The sequence below is a fragment of the Dermacentor andersoni genome, chromosome 8, assembly GCF_023375885.2.
Source record: "Dermacentor andersoni chromosome 8, qqDerAnde1_hic_scaffold, whole genome shotgun sequence".
NCBI classification, from domain to species: Eukaryota; Metazoa; Arthropoda; class Arachnida; order Ixodida; family Ixodidae; genus Dermacentor; species Dermacentor andersoni.
In genome coordinates, this window is record NC_092821.1 from 126896327 (window position 1) to 126913798 (window position 17472).

Genomic DNA, 17472 nt, shown 5'->3' on the forward strand with positions numbered 1-17472 from the left:
TCACGCATTCCACAGTAGTCCCTCTTATTTTTCTCTCTCTTTCTCTCTCTTCTGAAGAGAGGAGGGGGGGGTAGAAGGCGACAACGGCCAGCGGACAAGTAATGGAGGCGCGCAGAACACGGGCGCTAAAAGCATATTGCACGGAGGTTTATACACGCCACATATCCTCAGGATATCGCGGAATCCTATACGACATGCCGAAAAGTGTGCGGCCGTTTGCATGGCGTCTGCTATGCGCGGCGCATATATGAATGACGCGCCCGTGTCGGGAGAGCGGCGCGAATGCATGATGCAAGAGCGACGCGGACGCGTGCAACTGCAGCGAGTCCGCCGACGAAGGGCAGGGAGAGCGGGCTGTCGGCAACCACGCAGATGGCGCTCCATTCGCAGCACAGTGGAGACGCAAAGGCCTGCCCGTTGCGACGACGAATACGCGAAAACAACAGGCACGCAGAAACGACCACGACGATAACGACAACAACAACAACAAACATTCCTGTCTTTCGTCTTGTGACCTCCTCCACGGTGCGGGTTTGAGCCGTTTTGGAGGGATATCACCCCCACCACCATCATCATAACCACTGGTTCTTCTTCTTGTTCTTGTACAAATGCGTAGGTGCGTCGCTAGTAAAACTGCCCCTTACTTTTTATCGGTTTCACGCGAAGCACTTTCACATCAATGATGATTCCTTCTTCAGTTTTCCATTTTTCGCTCGATACGCGGAGCAGGTTGGCGAGCTACAATGCCGTGCGAGGCCTCGGCACACGCGATCCCTCGACTCTTATGGTCAATCGGATCAACATTGTCGCATTCGCCGTGTATATGGTCAGCTCTGATCGGCCCAGAGGGAAGCTGCCACGGCCTCCTCCGATTGGCTCAAAATGCCACCATTGCGGGACTTAATAATATGGCGGAGCTCGCCGGTGTCCACAATGCCGCCCCGGGGCTGGAGCATACTGGCAGGCATTCCAGCGAATGCAGTGTTGCTGCAGTGATCAGTTAAGCGCTGTGCTATGCACCTTAGAAAACCAAACTCACTGAAGACCTCGTGACAGCCATCGGCATAACACCGGCGAAGTGAACAGGTGAAGCTCAAACGGTGGCCACAAGGAACGCGTTATATTGTTTGTGGTCCGAAATGTTCCTTTTTTTTTTTTTTTTTTTTCCAAAGTGCGCGTCTTGGTCATGATATTACACTCGAACTGAGAAGCAAGTCTTGGAGGTAATGGCAGCCCGATACCTTAAAAGCCTGCACTCTACATGAATGTTTGGCGCACTGCATGGGTAAAATAGGATAGAAGGAGAATGCGCTCTAAAGATTGCATGCGCAATAAATAGTAATAAGTACCTCTCTCTCTTTCTCTGTCTCTCTCTATCTCCCTCTCTTTGGATTTCTGCGAACACGCACGTGTAGTTTGGCGTTTCAAATTTAGAGCCGCCTCGCTCCAATAACCTTTCGGCGGAAACGACGACACATATCGGCCGACGCTTATAGATCATTCCCTCCCCCCCCCCCTGCACCCTCCACCCATATCGGGCTCGGCCTCCTCATTCTTTCTTTTTTCCTTTCTTCTTCTTGAAAGAACTTGTTTTTCTTTTTCTAATCTTTGTGGACTCTGCGCCCAAGTAGAGGAGGCAGGGAACTGAAAATTTTGTTCCGAAGCCCTGGCCTCGCTCTTTGCTTCCCTTTCATTTTGCTTGCCGCCGCAGTCCTGCTAGGGCGCGACGTCTCGTGTAATTACTCAAGAAAATTGGTTACACCCATTTAACCCGGCAGCGGCAGCGCATGCCGAGGAAGCAGACCGGGGGAGAGGCGAAGAGGTTGAATAAGAGAGAGAGAGAGAGAGCGTCTATTTCATCACTAGTACCGTGCATCGCCATAGAAGCTGTAGCTGGGAGGTATACTTCGCCTCACCAACGTCGTGCACTGCAGCGAAGGCTACTGCTAGCGTCAGTGAACCACAAATGAGGACAGTCTTGGTGTTCTAAGCAGGGTTTTCCATGATTGTGACAAGTGGCACGTCGCATCCGTGTAAGTTAACGGGGCTAATAAGCGCTAGCAAGCCGAATAGCATTGATGCGACAGGCGAGGGCAGTTCTGGTAGTCGCATCAAGCGTGTAAACGCTGGCGCATCGCATCGAGGGAACAAGGAAAAGCGAGACAGACTACTGCCTCGTGCTTTCCTCCACTTATCGGTGGAACGCAAATCACTGGAAACAGGTTTCACCTGTATTGGATACAAATGCGATATGATACGGTCGCATTCATGTACACGCGCTTCTACGGAGAAGGGAGGGAGGCTTGCACAGAACTAATCGTTCCGAGACGATTCCATTCACCCGGCGACGCGCGATCAGAGGGTCTTTTCTGGTTGACTGATGCGACACAGCTTCCGCTGCACTGCATGGAGTTGGCGATACAGCGGGTAGCTAACAAAACTTGTTCTCGATTCCAGATCACGTAGCCAATCACGTGCGTCATGTGACAGTGTGTGCGTCACCCCTCCCCCCCCCCACACACACACATACCCGTGTTCGCGCTGTCGGCCAGTTCTCGTTAGCTTAGAAAAAAGGCTGACTTCATACACTGTATAGCGTACGAATAAGCGGCGTATTTGCCGTTGCGTTCACCTAGACGGATCAGACGAGGCCGGGTCTCTTTACTGTGCCGGCATTCGGCAGCTGTATCATGCAAACGCTAGCGGTTCGGGTCGATGCGCCAGCAGCGGGTAGGCTGGTACGCTGAGCCTGCGCAGCAAAATGCACGTACCGCAATCGGGCCGCGAGCTGATGTCTGGGAAACTGCGGTCAGCGGGGAGCGCCGGAAGCGGTTGTTCTGACTCCCGTTGTCGTCTCCGTGTTCTCTCTCGGCAGTGCTCAGCGATCTCCGAGACTATATACTCTCCCATTCTCGTACGACACCCCGTTGCGCAGAATGGCGCTACGCTCTTACACCTGCTAAGTGTCCCTGTATATAGCATACACAGAGGGACTATAACGTTCGCTACGTCAGGTCGGAAACAACGTGGCCGAACCTGCCAGCTGACACGACGCGTTTCTGGCAGGTTCGTGCATGCGGTAGCTACAGGCACATACCTTCGCCGACTCTAACGCTATCCTAATGCCCACCGCGCGTGAAAGCCCTGTCGATCGTGCCACTTATTTCCTAGGTCTAAGCATTGGTGCCGCGGTAGCTGTAGTCGCTCTAATGCAACCAAGGTTTTGTGTCACGGAAGCCTGTACTGAATTGTATAACTGCACGGTACACGTGAACTAGTGGCAGCACACACACACACACACACAGTCCTCCCCACCGTTTTATTTTTGTACAGTACAGAGCAGAGCAGTGCACAACAATCTAAACATTATTATTATTATTATTATTATTATTATTATTATTATTATTATTATCCACACTCCTCCACAGCGAGTCATTTACAACGGAGGTTAAGAGATGTAGAGCTTTCAAAGGCGCTGCAGCGTACTTGGCGGAACACGACGCACAACTGCACAGGCAAAAGGCGGCGACGAGAGAAACGTGGATCACTGGAGTCACGTGAGTTCTAAACACACACACACACAGCGACGCGCAGAGCGAGGAATCGATGCTGACGACGAAGGAACGAAAGAAAGAATAAAAAAAAATAATGGAAGGAGCGAAAGGGTGGACAAATGGGAGAAAAACGGAGGCGGGGATTAAAAATTAGGATCCGTCAGAGTTAGACAGAAACAGAAAAGAAAGAAATGGGGGGACTCGAGGAAGGAAGCCCGGAAATGAGCGCCGTCGATGCGACAAGTGTAAAAGAGCGGCGGCAGCGCCCCTCAACGAAAAGTGTAGGAAAAAAAAAATACAGACAAGGAGATATGGAGAGACAAAAGCGAGATAAGCAGAACGCGGCCTCGTTATCAACTGCTACGAAACGAAAAAAAAAGGTAGTAGCGTGATGATAAGCAGCGCCATTACAAGCTACTTCGGTTTTCTTTTTTCTTTTTTTTTCCTGGCGTGAACAGCGTGCGCAGCGCTCTCGTGCGAAGCTCGGCGGGATCGCCGAAATGTCTCTATACGACTTAGCGAGAACATCGCGACCCAAGACGGGTCGCCGATTTGAGCTGGCATGTCGACGAGGCGAGTTAGAAATAAAGGAACGGGCTGAGTAATGAAATACCTCACCCGTTTCCTGCACAAGGACCTTAGTGAATCTTGCGCGGCATCTGCTACACCCACAGAAGCCCCATCCTGCCGCATTTGGAATGTGTACGCTGGCAAATTTTTTCACGCCTGCCTACGCGGTGCTGCCGAAGTGTAGTTTGAAAGGAAATGCTCTGGCGGATGTAATGGTGCTGCAGTGACGTGACCATAAAACTATGCAAACCGACAGGGAACGGCTCGAGCAAGGAACAAAATGTTTGACAAAGGAAAAAGCGTACTTAAAGCATTAGGAAACGATAAAAGGGTGTAGTCCGCACGGCGCATGCGTGTTATTGTAATAAACGCACGGCGAGAACGTAATGATTCGGCAGAAACTCGCTCTGCACCTGACGTACGTGCCTCTGCACTCCAAAACGTAGTTCCTCGACAGACGCAGACATTGAAAGAAATTCGCCTCAGCCGTGTGACGTCATCGAAATGAGAGAACGCAAATGGCTTGTGCATATGCGGGCCTTCTTCCGAGTTAGACGGAGTCTCTTCGAGTTAAGACAGCCATCTACTTGCAGCTGTAAACTAAAGCTGTGAGGTGCATTCAAGCTGTGAGGAGCATTGAGGAGCTTGACTATAGCTAACGCTAGTCAAGCCTCAAAGGAAGTCCTCAATGGAAAAAAAAAAATGATTTAAACAACACGGTGCAACATGCTATTTCAAGACCTGCGGTGTTCCGTCGTCAAAGGTCAGGCGACCGAGTGCCGTAGGTCCTATTCCGTTATCTTGCAGCGCGATTTCTTGAATCTTCTTTTTCGTTGAGTACAGCTTGGCTAGCGTCAGCTGACACACCCGTTACATAAATGTTCTACCTAGCAACATATTCCGGCAGGTCTACGGGAAAGCTATCACGTGACTTCGACAATCATTCTCCTGCGGCTCTTGCACGCCCCCTCCCCTCCCACAACCCACTTTATTTTTCTCCGTATAATGAAAAAGGAAAAAAAACATCTAATTTAAGAGAAAGTTTCTTACTAGTGAATCAAGCCTGGGGCAAGGGGAACGGAGGGAGGGTTGTAGGGTACCAAAACAGTAAGAAAAAAAAAAAAAAAACGAGCAAGCTCGAAGTTCGTTTGGCTTTTAGGGGCTGCAGCCTTTCGGAATTTTCGACATGCTCCGCAGAAATGCGCGCTATTATAACCCGGGCGTCGGCGCACGTTTCGAAGCCCATTAACGAAACGGTGCGCCCCCGTAGCCGAACACCCACCCGCCTCAATCGTTCGCTACCAGAACGATCACAGCTGAGCGCTGCTGCCGCTGCTTCTCCTCTGGCATATACCTCTCGACTCACTTTCCGCGGGCACATGCGAAAAAAAGAGAGGAAAATACAACGAACATAACAAAGAAAAATAAAAGAAAGCGAAAAGGCTAAAAGACTAAAAACAAAAACAAAAAACAAGACTATGAATGACAAAAACGCGAAAAAAGCAAAAAAGCCAAAATCGATTCGGCTTATATTTCAGACCTTTGCAGTATCTAGTTCTCTTCCGAGCGTATCATCAGTTCTTTTGCTCTATAGTCAGTGGTGTCACTGTCTCTTCCCTGCTGCCGTGATTATCTCTCGCCGCGCAGACGAGCTTACACCTTCACTCGCTCGATCGCCTCTGGTTTTCGTATGGTAGCAGCAGCCGGAGGAGCTCTTTTAGAAGGATCATTCCTTCCACGCAAACAAAACAAACAAACAAACAAACAAACAAAAACGGAGTGGGACGGCACCAATCAATACCCCCTGGCGATGGAAAGAATGAAAAGAAAGAAATGCAAAGAAATAAAAAAAAAAGGCCAGAGAACACTGGGTGAAGCCCGGAGGGAAGGCATCAGCACCCCCACCCACCCCATCCACGCTCCATCGGTGCCCGGCGTAACATAGAGGGCGCAAGGTAAACAGGTCAACGCCACAGAGCCACTCCCCGCCCGCTCGACCGCGCGCTCGAACCTGAGCTGTTGTTGCACTTTTGTGGCGGAGCCGCGCGGCCTTTGGAGCGTTCCTTCCCTTGTCGACGTCCTTTATTTCTTTTACGCGCGTTCACCTTGTTCCCCGCATTCTCGTTGTCCGCTCAACCACCCGTCCCTCCCACAGGCACACACGCACGCCACTCGGCGGCACACGCAACCTAACAAAGACGGTTATGAGCGTTCGGCTGAGGCCAGGTAGCAAGAGTGACCGTCGAAAAACACAAACGGGGGAAGAGCCACGCGAGTTTCTTTCTTTCCTCTCTTTATCTTTTGCCCGCATTCTGGACGCCTCCCGGAGGTTGGTGGCGGTTGCCTCTCGACAATCTAAAATAAAGCGTAACAGACGGCGCCGTTGGTTGTCCTCAAAGAAAACTGCGCGCTCCAAACACCCGCCCCGCTATTCCCGTTTTATTATAGAGACATTGGCGGTACGATGATTCCCCTTGAGAAGAGACAAACGCGCGCGTTCTTTAACCCCGATTTATTGGAGCGCATGTTTGGTTATGTCACGATTGTAATAGAGACGGAGAGGAGGAGGTGGAGAGAGGGGCAGATGGAGAGAGAGGAGGTGATGCTCTAAAGAAGAGAAAAATAGGGGCACCTCTCCTGCACAGTGGTGGATCCCTCGACCGTGGTTAGGGCGCCCGCGGTGTTGGGGGAAGAGAGAGGCGACGAGGAGAAATGGAGGGAGAGTGCGGAGGGACGAAGGCGGAAAAAGAGAAAGAGAAAGAGGTACCGGCGAGCTACATAAAGAGAGAGGAGGGTAAATAAATGGGAGGAACGAGAGCAGGACGTTAAGGGAGCAACAGCGAAGATCCTTCAACGGCCGGCGGAGGAGGAAGCCCGCGTCCGAAAATTTCATTACACCGTCAGTTCATTTCCAGGCACACACAATGCGACGTGCGCGCCACAACGCGACCGCGCAATCACAGGTGCCATTCCGCACGAACGGCAAGCAAACGAGCGGCGTCGTGGCTCAGACGGAGCGGCGCGCATGAATGCGCGTCCGCCGAGCAAACATCCGCGCGCGCGACATTTGTGTGCGTGCAAGCAGAGCGGATATTTCCCAGAGGATGAGCACGCAAAGCCTTCGTCATGCGTCTATGCGCTGGAGTATAACCCTGCGAACGGAAAGGCGTGATTAACTGGAGAATACCCTAGTCCCCGAGCTGCAGTGTTCGGAGCGGCGGTCATTACTTGCACAAAAAATTGAAATACGTATTCAAATTATTTTTAAGATGACTAATCAACTTCTTATTCAATTACTTTACGACACACATTGCAATTTACGATATGTGGCCTGTGGGTTCGAGCGGCCCATCCACTTGGACATAATTTCCAGAATAACACCAGTCTGGAGATATGCGCCATCGAACTCGCCGTAAAAATGCACTGTTGACCCACTTACTTTTTTACAGCGAAGCTGTTAAGGGCTAGTTCCCCCAGAATCGTGCCCGTGTGTAGACACAAAATATCGAAGATGTTGCAATGCTGGGCCGACCCACGGCGGAGGTGCAGTTCGCCATTAAGGGACCCACATACACAGCTTCGCTGCCATCCTTCTTCACAGTGGAAGGGCACGGAATTTTTTAACAAGACGTTCTTCTACGCATTGAAGCACAAAAGTAGCTGGAACGCCCATGAATTTAGACCCACACTTTAGAAAATAACATCTCGAAACTGGTGTCATTCTGGAAATTCATTTCAAGTGGATGCGTCTCGCAAACTCAACGGCTACAATTCGTAAATTGCAGTATGCGCCGTAACAACATCAATCAAGAAGCTAATTAGCCAATTTTTGATAATTACTTGAGCATATGTTTCGATTTTTCGTGCTCGTAATGACCGCCTCTTCCGATACTCCAGCTCAACGACAAGAACTATGCTATCTGCCACAGCGGATTTTTATTAAAGATTGGGTAAAACTTGAAAGTGATGGCCCTGTGTAGGTGGGGCAGCATGCCTGTCTCACTTGACAACGAACGCGCACCGAAATGCGAGCGCCGGCGCCTTTGTTCGGAACACGAAAACAGCCGAAAGGAAAACACATACATACGGATTCAGGTCGCACAGTAATATCGTGGCGAAGTACTTCCATGCATGTCTTTTCCTACGCCCGCCTTTTCTTTAAAGAGACACTATTCAGCTTTTCACTGGAAGAGCGCTCTTTCGAAACTAGTTCGGGAATGTAACCATGTAACCCAAGGAAAACAGGGACGCAAGAAAACACGGCACACCAATCGTCCCTGTCTTCCGTGCGCTGCGTTCCCACACTAACTATGAACCAACTCGCCCGAATGGAAGCCCTGCTGTCAAAACGAACTATTTGTTAATTTGAGGGGGTGGGGGGAGGGGGATGTTAATTATTACTGGAGAATAAAAAGCCATTCTTTCTTTTTAGTATTGTGCCGGTACATAAGTACCGATTCGTCATTGTTAAACTACACATTTCAACGTAATTCGTTCAATTCGAGCCGCTTTGGCGCGGGAAATGTTTTCGACACTCGTTAGGTTCAGTCTCCGGTTACGTTTAGAGTGCAATGTAGTCCCTCTTTAACCCTAAACAATTATCTACGTTGCGGTAGACGCTGTCGAAATTCGTGACGTCCCGTATAACTGGTGCGGCCAGAACTCCGGGGCAGCGTCAGTCACCGACCGTACGTCGTGACTGACGCACGGTCTGCGCCTTTTCATGGTTCGCAGAGTCTCAAGGCTAGAGGCCAACCTGCTATTCCAGCAGCGGAGAATGCGTACCAACCCAGCTGAACTTGATATTCCACCTCCGCGTCCCTTTAAGTGCGGCAGGCCATCAGCTAACTTGGCAATCGAGCCGGGCTAAAGATGTTTACATCTCGGGAACCTAGCAGCACTGCACAAGAGAATAACGGCAAGGAATAACACCACGTGGGCACCCGCGTTGCGTGATCCAAGGTCCTCTGTATCTTGTGAGCTGGTATACCAGGTTCGCACACACAAAAAAAGGAAACGTGGTGTAACGTATATCGACTACAGAGGGTCAACATGAAAACGCACTAACGTGAGTAGGTGAGGTAAGGGGCACACGTTTCGGGAAAAAAACAGTGCCAAAAACGTAGTGCGCAGAAGAAGCGCCGCGCCTCCTGCGTCTTCTTCTGTCTCCAGTTTATAGGCCTGCTTTCTCCGAAAATATGAAAGCGCAGGACCAACACACGCAAACAGATGGGGGCTGCGGCGAACACGCGGTACCGCGTCCTTCTTGAGGGTCTGCGTTTGCGCTGCATGCGCGTTTAGCACGAAGTCTCAGGAATTCGTCCCATGGGCGTCGTTATACCCGAGCGATTCTATACCACGACCAAAGAAAAAAAAAAGAAAAGCACAACACTGCCCGCGTAAACAGGCGCGTCGACGTCTCGTTCGCGATGACACACGCGTGTCGAGCACGAGCGCCTTCCATCAGCGGCGATGTCGTCACGGCTGCTCGCTTCCTGCGAGTAACGTGTATGAGACGCAGATGATCAGGCTGTAGGCTGGTTTGCTTTGCTCGTGCTCGCGCCGCAACATGCCAGCTCAGAGCACACTGAAACAGAAAGGGGGAGGGGGGAGAGAGTGTGTGATGTGTTTAAGCGTGCACTGACCGAGACTCCGTTGACGAGCAGACCGGCCACGTTGAGGGGCGAGAGCACGACCACCTCCGGGGTGAGGCTACTCATGTGGCTACCCACGCTGCTCGTCAGCGTCAGGCTGCTCGACGAGCCGTGGCTACCCGTGGACAGCCGGTGCGCCACCTATGAACACGCCGAGACGTGAGTGCACGCGGTATATACGCTCTACAGGTGCTCAACTCTGAACGTATACCACGGTACGGAAAGTTATGAACAGCTACGTCGACAGCTGTAGTCAACGACCTCTGTCCGTCAATTACATAACCCACACTCTTAGAAAGCTTAGTATAAAAAGGTAGTAACTGCATGAGTTACATTGCCTCTTACAGACAGTTACTAACTTTTTACTGACAAGCTATTAACGCTAGAAACATATCGGTGCGGTCAAGGTTAAGTCAGCAATGGGCTTCTACCTCGTCTCGCGCGTGGTCTATTGTGCTACGTGACGGTTTCTATATTCGGTCACTCCCTAATGTGTTTTTCCTAATCAGACCCACTCGTCACCCATTCGTTTATCAGTTGCTCGGTGTACTATATATATGTCTCGCGCTCACATCGACTTGTTCTCTCACCTTAAGCCGAACCCGTCGCTTACCTCTAAAGACAGACTACAGAGGGTACGAGGTAATTCGTGATATAGTTGATCTGTCATACCAAGAAACATACCAGCACTAGGCGGACAAATACGGGCATCAAATCGGACACACGACGCAAACAGAGCCGCGTGGGCCAGTTGGTTATCCATGATCGCCCAATAACATCGCGTAAAACCAGGGACGAACACAGAACATACACACGCGGTACTGACAAGACCAGTTGGAAGTCAGCGCTGTGCACGTGTGACTCTATACGCTCGTTCCTAGTTTTTACGTGCCGTTATCAGGTGGCCACGGAACTCACGGGAGCCGCACTGGCTCCCGCCTAACCATCGCCAACCACGCACCTTGGAGTCGGCGGACGAGCTGGACGAAGACCCCCGGCCGGAGTCCAGGCTGGAACTGCTGTGTCGCGACTCGACGCTTCCTCCGCTCGGGCTGTCCCGGCCGGGGTTGCCGCTGCAGCCCGTCACGCTGGTCACGCCGGTGTCGTCCAGCGAACCGGCCGCGCCGATGTAGCACACGCCCCGGTTGCCATTGCCGCCGCCTGCACGCAATTAACGCCAGTCGCGCCCGTTCAATCTCGGGTCTCGAACGAGATTACACGGTCAGTTACATGCACTGCGCTAATGGCCGCTCGCCATCAGTGCACTACCCGGTTAGCGTAACTGCGGTGGAAAAGAAGAAAGGGGGAGGGGGGTGGGGGCTTTAGGTGCCAAAAACACGATCTGATTATGCATGAGGCACGCCATAGTGAGGGACTCTGGATTAATGCTGACCCACTGGGGTTCTTTAAAGTGCACTTAAATCTAAGTACAGGGGTGTTTTCGCATTTCGCCACCATCGAAATGCGGCCGCCGTGCCCTTGATTTGATCCCGCGACCTCGTGCATAGCAGCGCAACACCAAAGCCAGTAAGCAACCGCAGCAGTAACTGCAGGAGCATTATGAAATAAAACTGAGTTGCACATTGGTATAAATGCTTCGCTGTCGAAGTTAAAAGTTATAGCTTACTGTTCGACGTGTCGCGCACTCACCGGAAGGTGGGAGTCCGGGGGGCAGTGGCGTCGTGCCGACAGGAGTTCCCGGATGGCTCTGGGGTCTCGACAACGGGGCCATCTGCGAACAGAAAAAAGGACTCTCCACTGAGCACCCGTGGGGGCATCACGGTAATGCTTTTTCCAAAATTCCGCTTAAAGCATTGAGCAGGAATCTGAAAAAGAAGCCGAGCTCTTTATCAAGTTCTTATAGCTGACAGAGCTAAGCACGCGAAGCCATTCAACAATATAGGTGTGTTCCAATTCTGGCCAGCATTGGAGACAGTCTTCGTTGAGAGCTAAGAAGAAAGCTTCCCGTTGAAGTAATAGAACGCGTCAAGAAGAGATCTCCGCAAATCGGCTCCACTTTGCGCCGACAAGAAAAACGCATATTATAGCTATTTCTTAGCCTTCCTTGCGTGTGAATCAATAAAAACACCATATAGCTTACACTAGGCGCATAGCAAAGCGTAACTACACGTTTTCTTGTGGGCACAAGACCTTTCAGTCGAGTTTCCGAGCCTCCTGCTCAGCCGCCATTTTGTTTTGCGCAGCAAAGTAACCCGCGTCGTTTTGAACTTCGATGGCGTCATCGCGATGACGTCTTTTTATTGACGGCTACGTCAGAATTGGAACCAGACTTAAGATGACTACTGTCGGTTTAGTTAGCTGTCTATTTAGTCGTCTACAGCGATTACCAGAACACGGCCACAGGCGCACGAACAGTTTTTCATTTGGCACCGCTGGCGGTGACTTAATTCTGAGTGATGCGTCTGAGCGTCCAGGAGCTCGTAGCCACCACCTTTATGAATCAATTTTTTTCACGAGCAGCAACTGACCGGAACGGCCTTCCCCATCATGTCGCTGCCATAAAGAAACAAAGAAAAGAAAGAATGCCCCGCGCGATCGGATTCCTCGCGGCGATGCCGTTTTTCGCCCGAGGATCCAGTAACACGTTTGTATGGCAACGGTACAACGCGTACACGTCACGGCCAGGTGTCGACAAGCCCTCCGCTCCAAGACAAGACGAGCCCAGATCGCACGGCCAGGCGCACGTGCTGCGACTCCTTTCCCGCTATAGCTGCCACGCGCACCCACTCATTACAGCCCTGCGCGGCGCGCCTTACCCGCCCAGACGGAATGATCTCCGAGCAAGAGAAACAGAGCGACCGGAGGAGGGGGAAACGAGAAAGAAACAGACGAAAGAATAGAAAAAGAGCTCTGGCGCGCGCGCGGCCGGGGGTCAGACAACAGCTGTGCGGCGGCGGCGGCGGCAGCGGCAGCGAGCGCTGTGGTGGGCCTAATCCGAGAATCGCGAGCGGCAGATGACATCGACAGGCCGGAGGAGAAGCGCGCGGGCGGGCCGGCATATAATCTGGGTCACACGCGCGCGCACACCGGCTGACAGGCAAGACGGGAGACACCGCGCGACCCAAGACAGGCAGGGGTTGGCGGGAAGGAAAGAAGAAAAGAGAAGCGTCGTCGACCGGTGTCGTGGGCGGGGCCGCAGAACGGAATAAAAAGTTTATGAGACGGCGCGGGGGGAAAAAATAAATAAAGCGCGAGACACGAGGCGCAGGGAACTGATTGTGACGGAGAAAGGAGAGAAATCGCCCTCGCGGAACCTAGAGACGCGTGAAGCAACGTGGCCAAGAAAGAACCAAAAAAAGGCGCACACGCAGGTGTGCGCGCTCCCAAAGAGCACACAGGAGCAGAAGCGAGCAATTATGCGAGCGCACACAGACGGACCGGCGTAATGCTAAGGGAAGAGACGGACAACAAAGCGTTGATGTCCGCGAACACCACATCAGGTGGGGCGTGGGAGTTTTCAAGGCTTAAACTGTCTTTCAAGAACATAAAGGATTGCTACCCATGGTAAAAAAAAATGCTCTCTAAGGGTGCAATCTAGCGGACAGCTAACGCGAATGTTTCCCGCCTTCTGCTGCTTGTTCTTGCAGTTGGCGGCTTCGCTGCAAGTACTGCGTGTTTTAGGTGGAGCAGCGTTCAGAGTTAACCAAGGCGACGCTCTAATTAAACTTGCTCGCCCGGGCAGCGCTGTCAGGCACAGGCAAGCACACAGGTGCAGTCCGTGCTGCGAGGCACAGCCGCGGCAAGTACTTCGCGGTACACATGGACTCGAAGACATTCATCCCGACAGCTCGCGCACCCCGAGAGTCTCGGAGGCCATGCGCCAATGGTACGATGTACGTTCTACTGCGACGACAGGTGGCGCAACGACGACTGTACATGTTATTTGCGTAAAGGTTCTAAAGCAAGTGAGCGAGTTATCGGGGTATGAAATGCGAGTTTTCCTCTCAAGATTGCAAATCGGACACTGGTGAGTTCAGTCAGGTGTATCGTAACCTCGTCCATTTAATTTAGGGCGTAGCCATGCGAAACGGCGTTTCCCGGTATACGGAGAAATGGAAATTCGACTGAGAGAGGGTGCTGTACTTGGCTGGTTAGTACACATGAACGGTGCACCCGGCATGACAATTTAGCTAAACACGAGGAAGTCGTGTTCCTGGAACGGGAAACAATTAAAATGATTAAAAGAAAACGCACAAATAATAAAAAGAAAGAGAAGGAAAGAAAACGTACACAACGCGAAAGCTCCTTTTCTGGCTCGAACAGAAAAGACGGTTGTGCAACTAGGGTAATGCCGTTCAGGACGGCGTGGTCGCACTTGTATTCGCCTCGATAAGGCGGGCACCGCGAAGCACTTGCGTCTGCTGCCGATTCTCCGATGCAGACGGGGGACTTCGAAGAAGCGCAGAGAAGGATACTTCCTCGCGCTTCGCATGGCTCCACCGCCGAGCGCGAGCCCTTCCCTAAGGACAACGGCTGCGACAGCAGCGTGCTGCCCCCCCCCCCCCCCCCTTGCCCCCCAAACCGGCCAGTTGCGGGGAAGACAATAAATGCTTACGTTACAATAAACGATTGAATCTGCATAAACATGTTGGGGTCAGAGGGGCTGGCAAAGCGTGCACCCGAACGACTGCGCGCGTCGACGATAAAACCTACCGAGTGCCAAGTAACAAGTACCATAGAGTTTCCTACAAAAAATTACTAGAGGGAACTCTGGCGCTAGTGTCTACGGGAGCTGCAATGGGAGCGGTTGTCCCAGCGTGAGAATTATGGGAAGTACATGGATTTGCCTAAACTTCGTCCTTTTGGCTTCAAACGGTTTTGTGACTTTGTAAACTCGTCATTCTCAACAGTATTTTGCGCAATAAATAATTAAATAAACATCATTAAAATTGCCCTACGGCAGGATTCGAACACAGGGACTCTAGCACAGAAGCCTAATATTGAAACCAGTAAGCCACGGATGCATGTATCGACAAGCGAATGAAACGCCCTCATGAATTTATCGCGGGCATGCCAATGCCTTGAGACGCTTGGCGCGTTTCGATTTGGCCACCTGGACAAGCTCAATTGTTGCAATTAATAGCAATATTGTACGCGTTCCCGGCGTCTTCTGTACTTCGAAGAATATAGATTGCGCTGAAATATACTACAATAATATTTATATAGCGTAATATACAAAGCCACAAGAACGTCTGAATCAACAAGCACGAAGATTAGACAAATCCATGTACTTCCCATCATTCCCATGGTAGGACAACGACTGCAGCGCCAGAGTTCCCTCTAGTAATTTTTGTAGGAAACTCTATGGTACATTGTACGAAGTAGAATGCTACCAACTACGCCGAACGCATGGTCACGCGCTGGGGCAGACTTGCCGACAGAGAGAGAGAAAACGAAGGGTATGGCTGTGTCACGCAGCTTGCGAGGGCTGCAATGCGCGACGTTTCCTTACTTCATCCAGAGTCGAAAACGTTGCTCCTTTTTGCCAATGCGCAGTTGGGATCGGGACGCGCCTTTAACAGACCCATCGCGCAACGTTTCCGAGGAGTCTTAGCGCGTAGGAAACGTGTACGGCCAGCAATACTGTTAGCGAACCAAGAGTCGCACCACCGTGCACATCACAGAGAAGTTGCCTTTAAGGGACCATTATTTCACGATCAAGGGAAATCAAGCAGTCGAGTATATATATAGGATGGCGCAGTGCGCTACGAGTCCCCGCAGCTATCGCGGCAAATGAGTTCGGAGTGGCAGCAATCGCTGAACTCTGCTGGCGATCGCCTTTTTTCTTTCGTTTCCTTTGTTTTTCGCACGCGCAACAAGAAAAGAAAGAAAAGGGAGAGAATCTTCGGGAGCCGCGGATTAATTCCCCGGGTCACAAACGAGTCCCGGGGCGTCCAATTAAAAGCTCGGGCGTCGTCTTGGCGCCGATAAGGACGCGTGAGAAGCTCGGTAACGAGGGAGACGCCGCTCGTTGCGGCGTCGACTTTATCCAATCCAGGCCGCCCTGCTGCTCCGTGGCGTCTCCCAAAAAGCCCAGCCGCGTAAAGGTCGAGCCGGCCTAGAGGAACGAAAATAGCTTTACGGCTTGTGCAAATGTAAACAGCGACTCGCAAGGTTTAATGAACCCCGGAGGACAACAGCTGCGGAGTATACACATGCCCACAGGCCACGCGCACGTAGCCGATAAGTACACTACACGGGGAAGCAAGAGCGACGTTCACAATAGTAACAAGTACTTTAATTGAACATTCGCGCCGAACTGCTAAGCCGCGATGTCGATACCTTGCGCAACTCCCAGAAACCCGCCGCTTCTCAATTTCTCGTTCATCCGGTCATGGCACTTTTCCAGGCGCCTCGGTGGAACTCTGGGACTGACCCTTGCTGCTGTGGCTCGCCATCGCCTTCCTTGCCCGCCTCGTTTCTGTGAGCAGAACCGGAAGCCTTCCAGGGTCTATCTTTTGTAAACGGTATATATAGAACAGGACCAAACAAGGACCCCGGTCTGTGTTTGTAGGCAACGAAATTGTCGACAGACCACTTCGCATAAACAAGGATCAAACATAAACCAGGCTGTGCGTTTGTAAACTGCAAATTGTGTATAGACCATTTCGCGAAGACCACGTAATCTACATAGACCGGGGCCGAGCAGAGACCAGGGTCTATGTCTGTAAAGAGCGAAATTTCCCCCTTCAAAAATAGGCGGAACTCGATGGTTGCAAACAGTGTTGAATGTATTCCGTGTAATAATACGTGAACTATAATAGAGCTAGTGAGGTCAGCTTGGGTTTGCTGGCTTTCACAACCGGGCATTTGCATGTAGCCAAGGTTTACATGATTTCTACATTCGTTAAACGCAAGTGAACGACGAGTCGGAACCAGTACGCCTTGAACAACTTGAATATGCCACTTCTCGCGCCCTTGTGGCACGCGTGAATTAAGGGTGCATAGCCGTGCACTACCGCCGTGCCGCCGCCGTCAGGCGCCCCACAGCCAGGCGCCAAGCTTGCGAAGCGAGCCAAGCCCACACCTTGAGGTCGCCGAGATAAGGAAGGCATAAAGCCCCTCGCGACGGGCAGCGTTCGAAACGACGAACAGTACGGAACCGTTGCCGCGAGATGAAAACAGTCGCCCACGGAGGCGGCGGCGCCCATTCGGCAAACTGGCCACGCACAGTTGTTAGTCGCCCGGGCGGCGAGCTATACCCGCTGCGTGGGAGAAGCCGGGCGATCTCGGTCCCCGATGTGTGTGCGTGTGCGCAGAAATGGGAACGATCGAGGCGGCAGTGGGAGGCGGACTCGAGAAAGCGGCGTCGTTCGACGGCTTGAATCGAATTGAATTACGGGGTCTTACGTGCCAAAACCACGACCTGATTATGAGGCACGCCGTAGTGGGGTGGGGTCTCCGGATTAATTTTGACCACCGGGGGATATTTAAGGTGCCCCAATGCCTGGGACACGGGAGTTATATTACATTTCGCCCCCGTCGAAATGCAAAACCTCGTGCTTAGCAGCGCTACACCATAGCCTTAGCTAAGCCACCACGGCGGGTCGTTCAATGGCTTAGCTTATAGGTGGTGGTGACGATTTCAAAACTATGGCACACTACCACAACTGGGAATTGGCCGAGAAGCGGGCGGTGCATTTAAAATAAAGTAAGTATAAACGAATATATAC

General features: G+C 51.7%; 1 protein-coding gene across 1 annotated transcript in view; it reads right to left on the reverse strand.

Annotated features, from left to right (window-relative positions):
• Positions 1–17472, reverse strand: part of LOC126525578 (caskin-2-like) — a 342542-nt gene that overhangs the window by 75793 nt on the left and 249277 nt on the right. Inside the window, exons 13-15 of the mRNA XM_050173505.3 lie at positions 11429–11510; positions 10740–10939; positions 9770–9919 (exon numbers count right to left, since the gene is read on the reverse strand). Coding sequence (XP_050029462.1) covers positions 9770–9919; positions 10740–10939; positions 11429–11510 — 432 coding nt within the window. The remainder of the gene's footprint in view (positions 1–9769; positions 9920–10739; positions 10940–11428; positions 11511–17472) is intronic.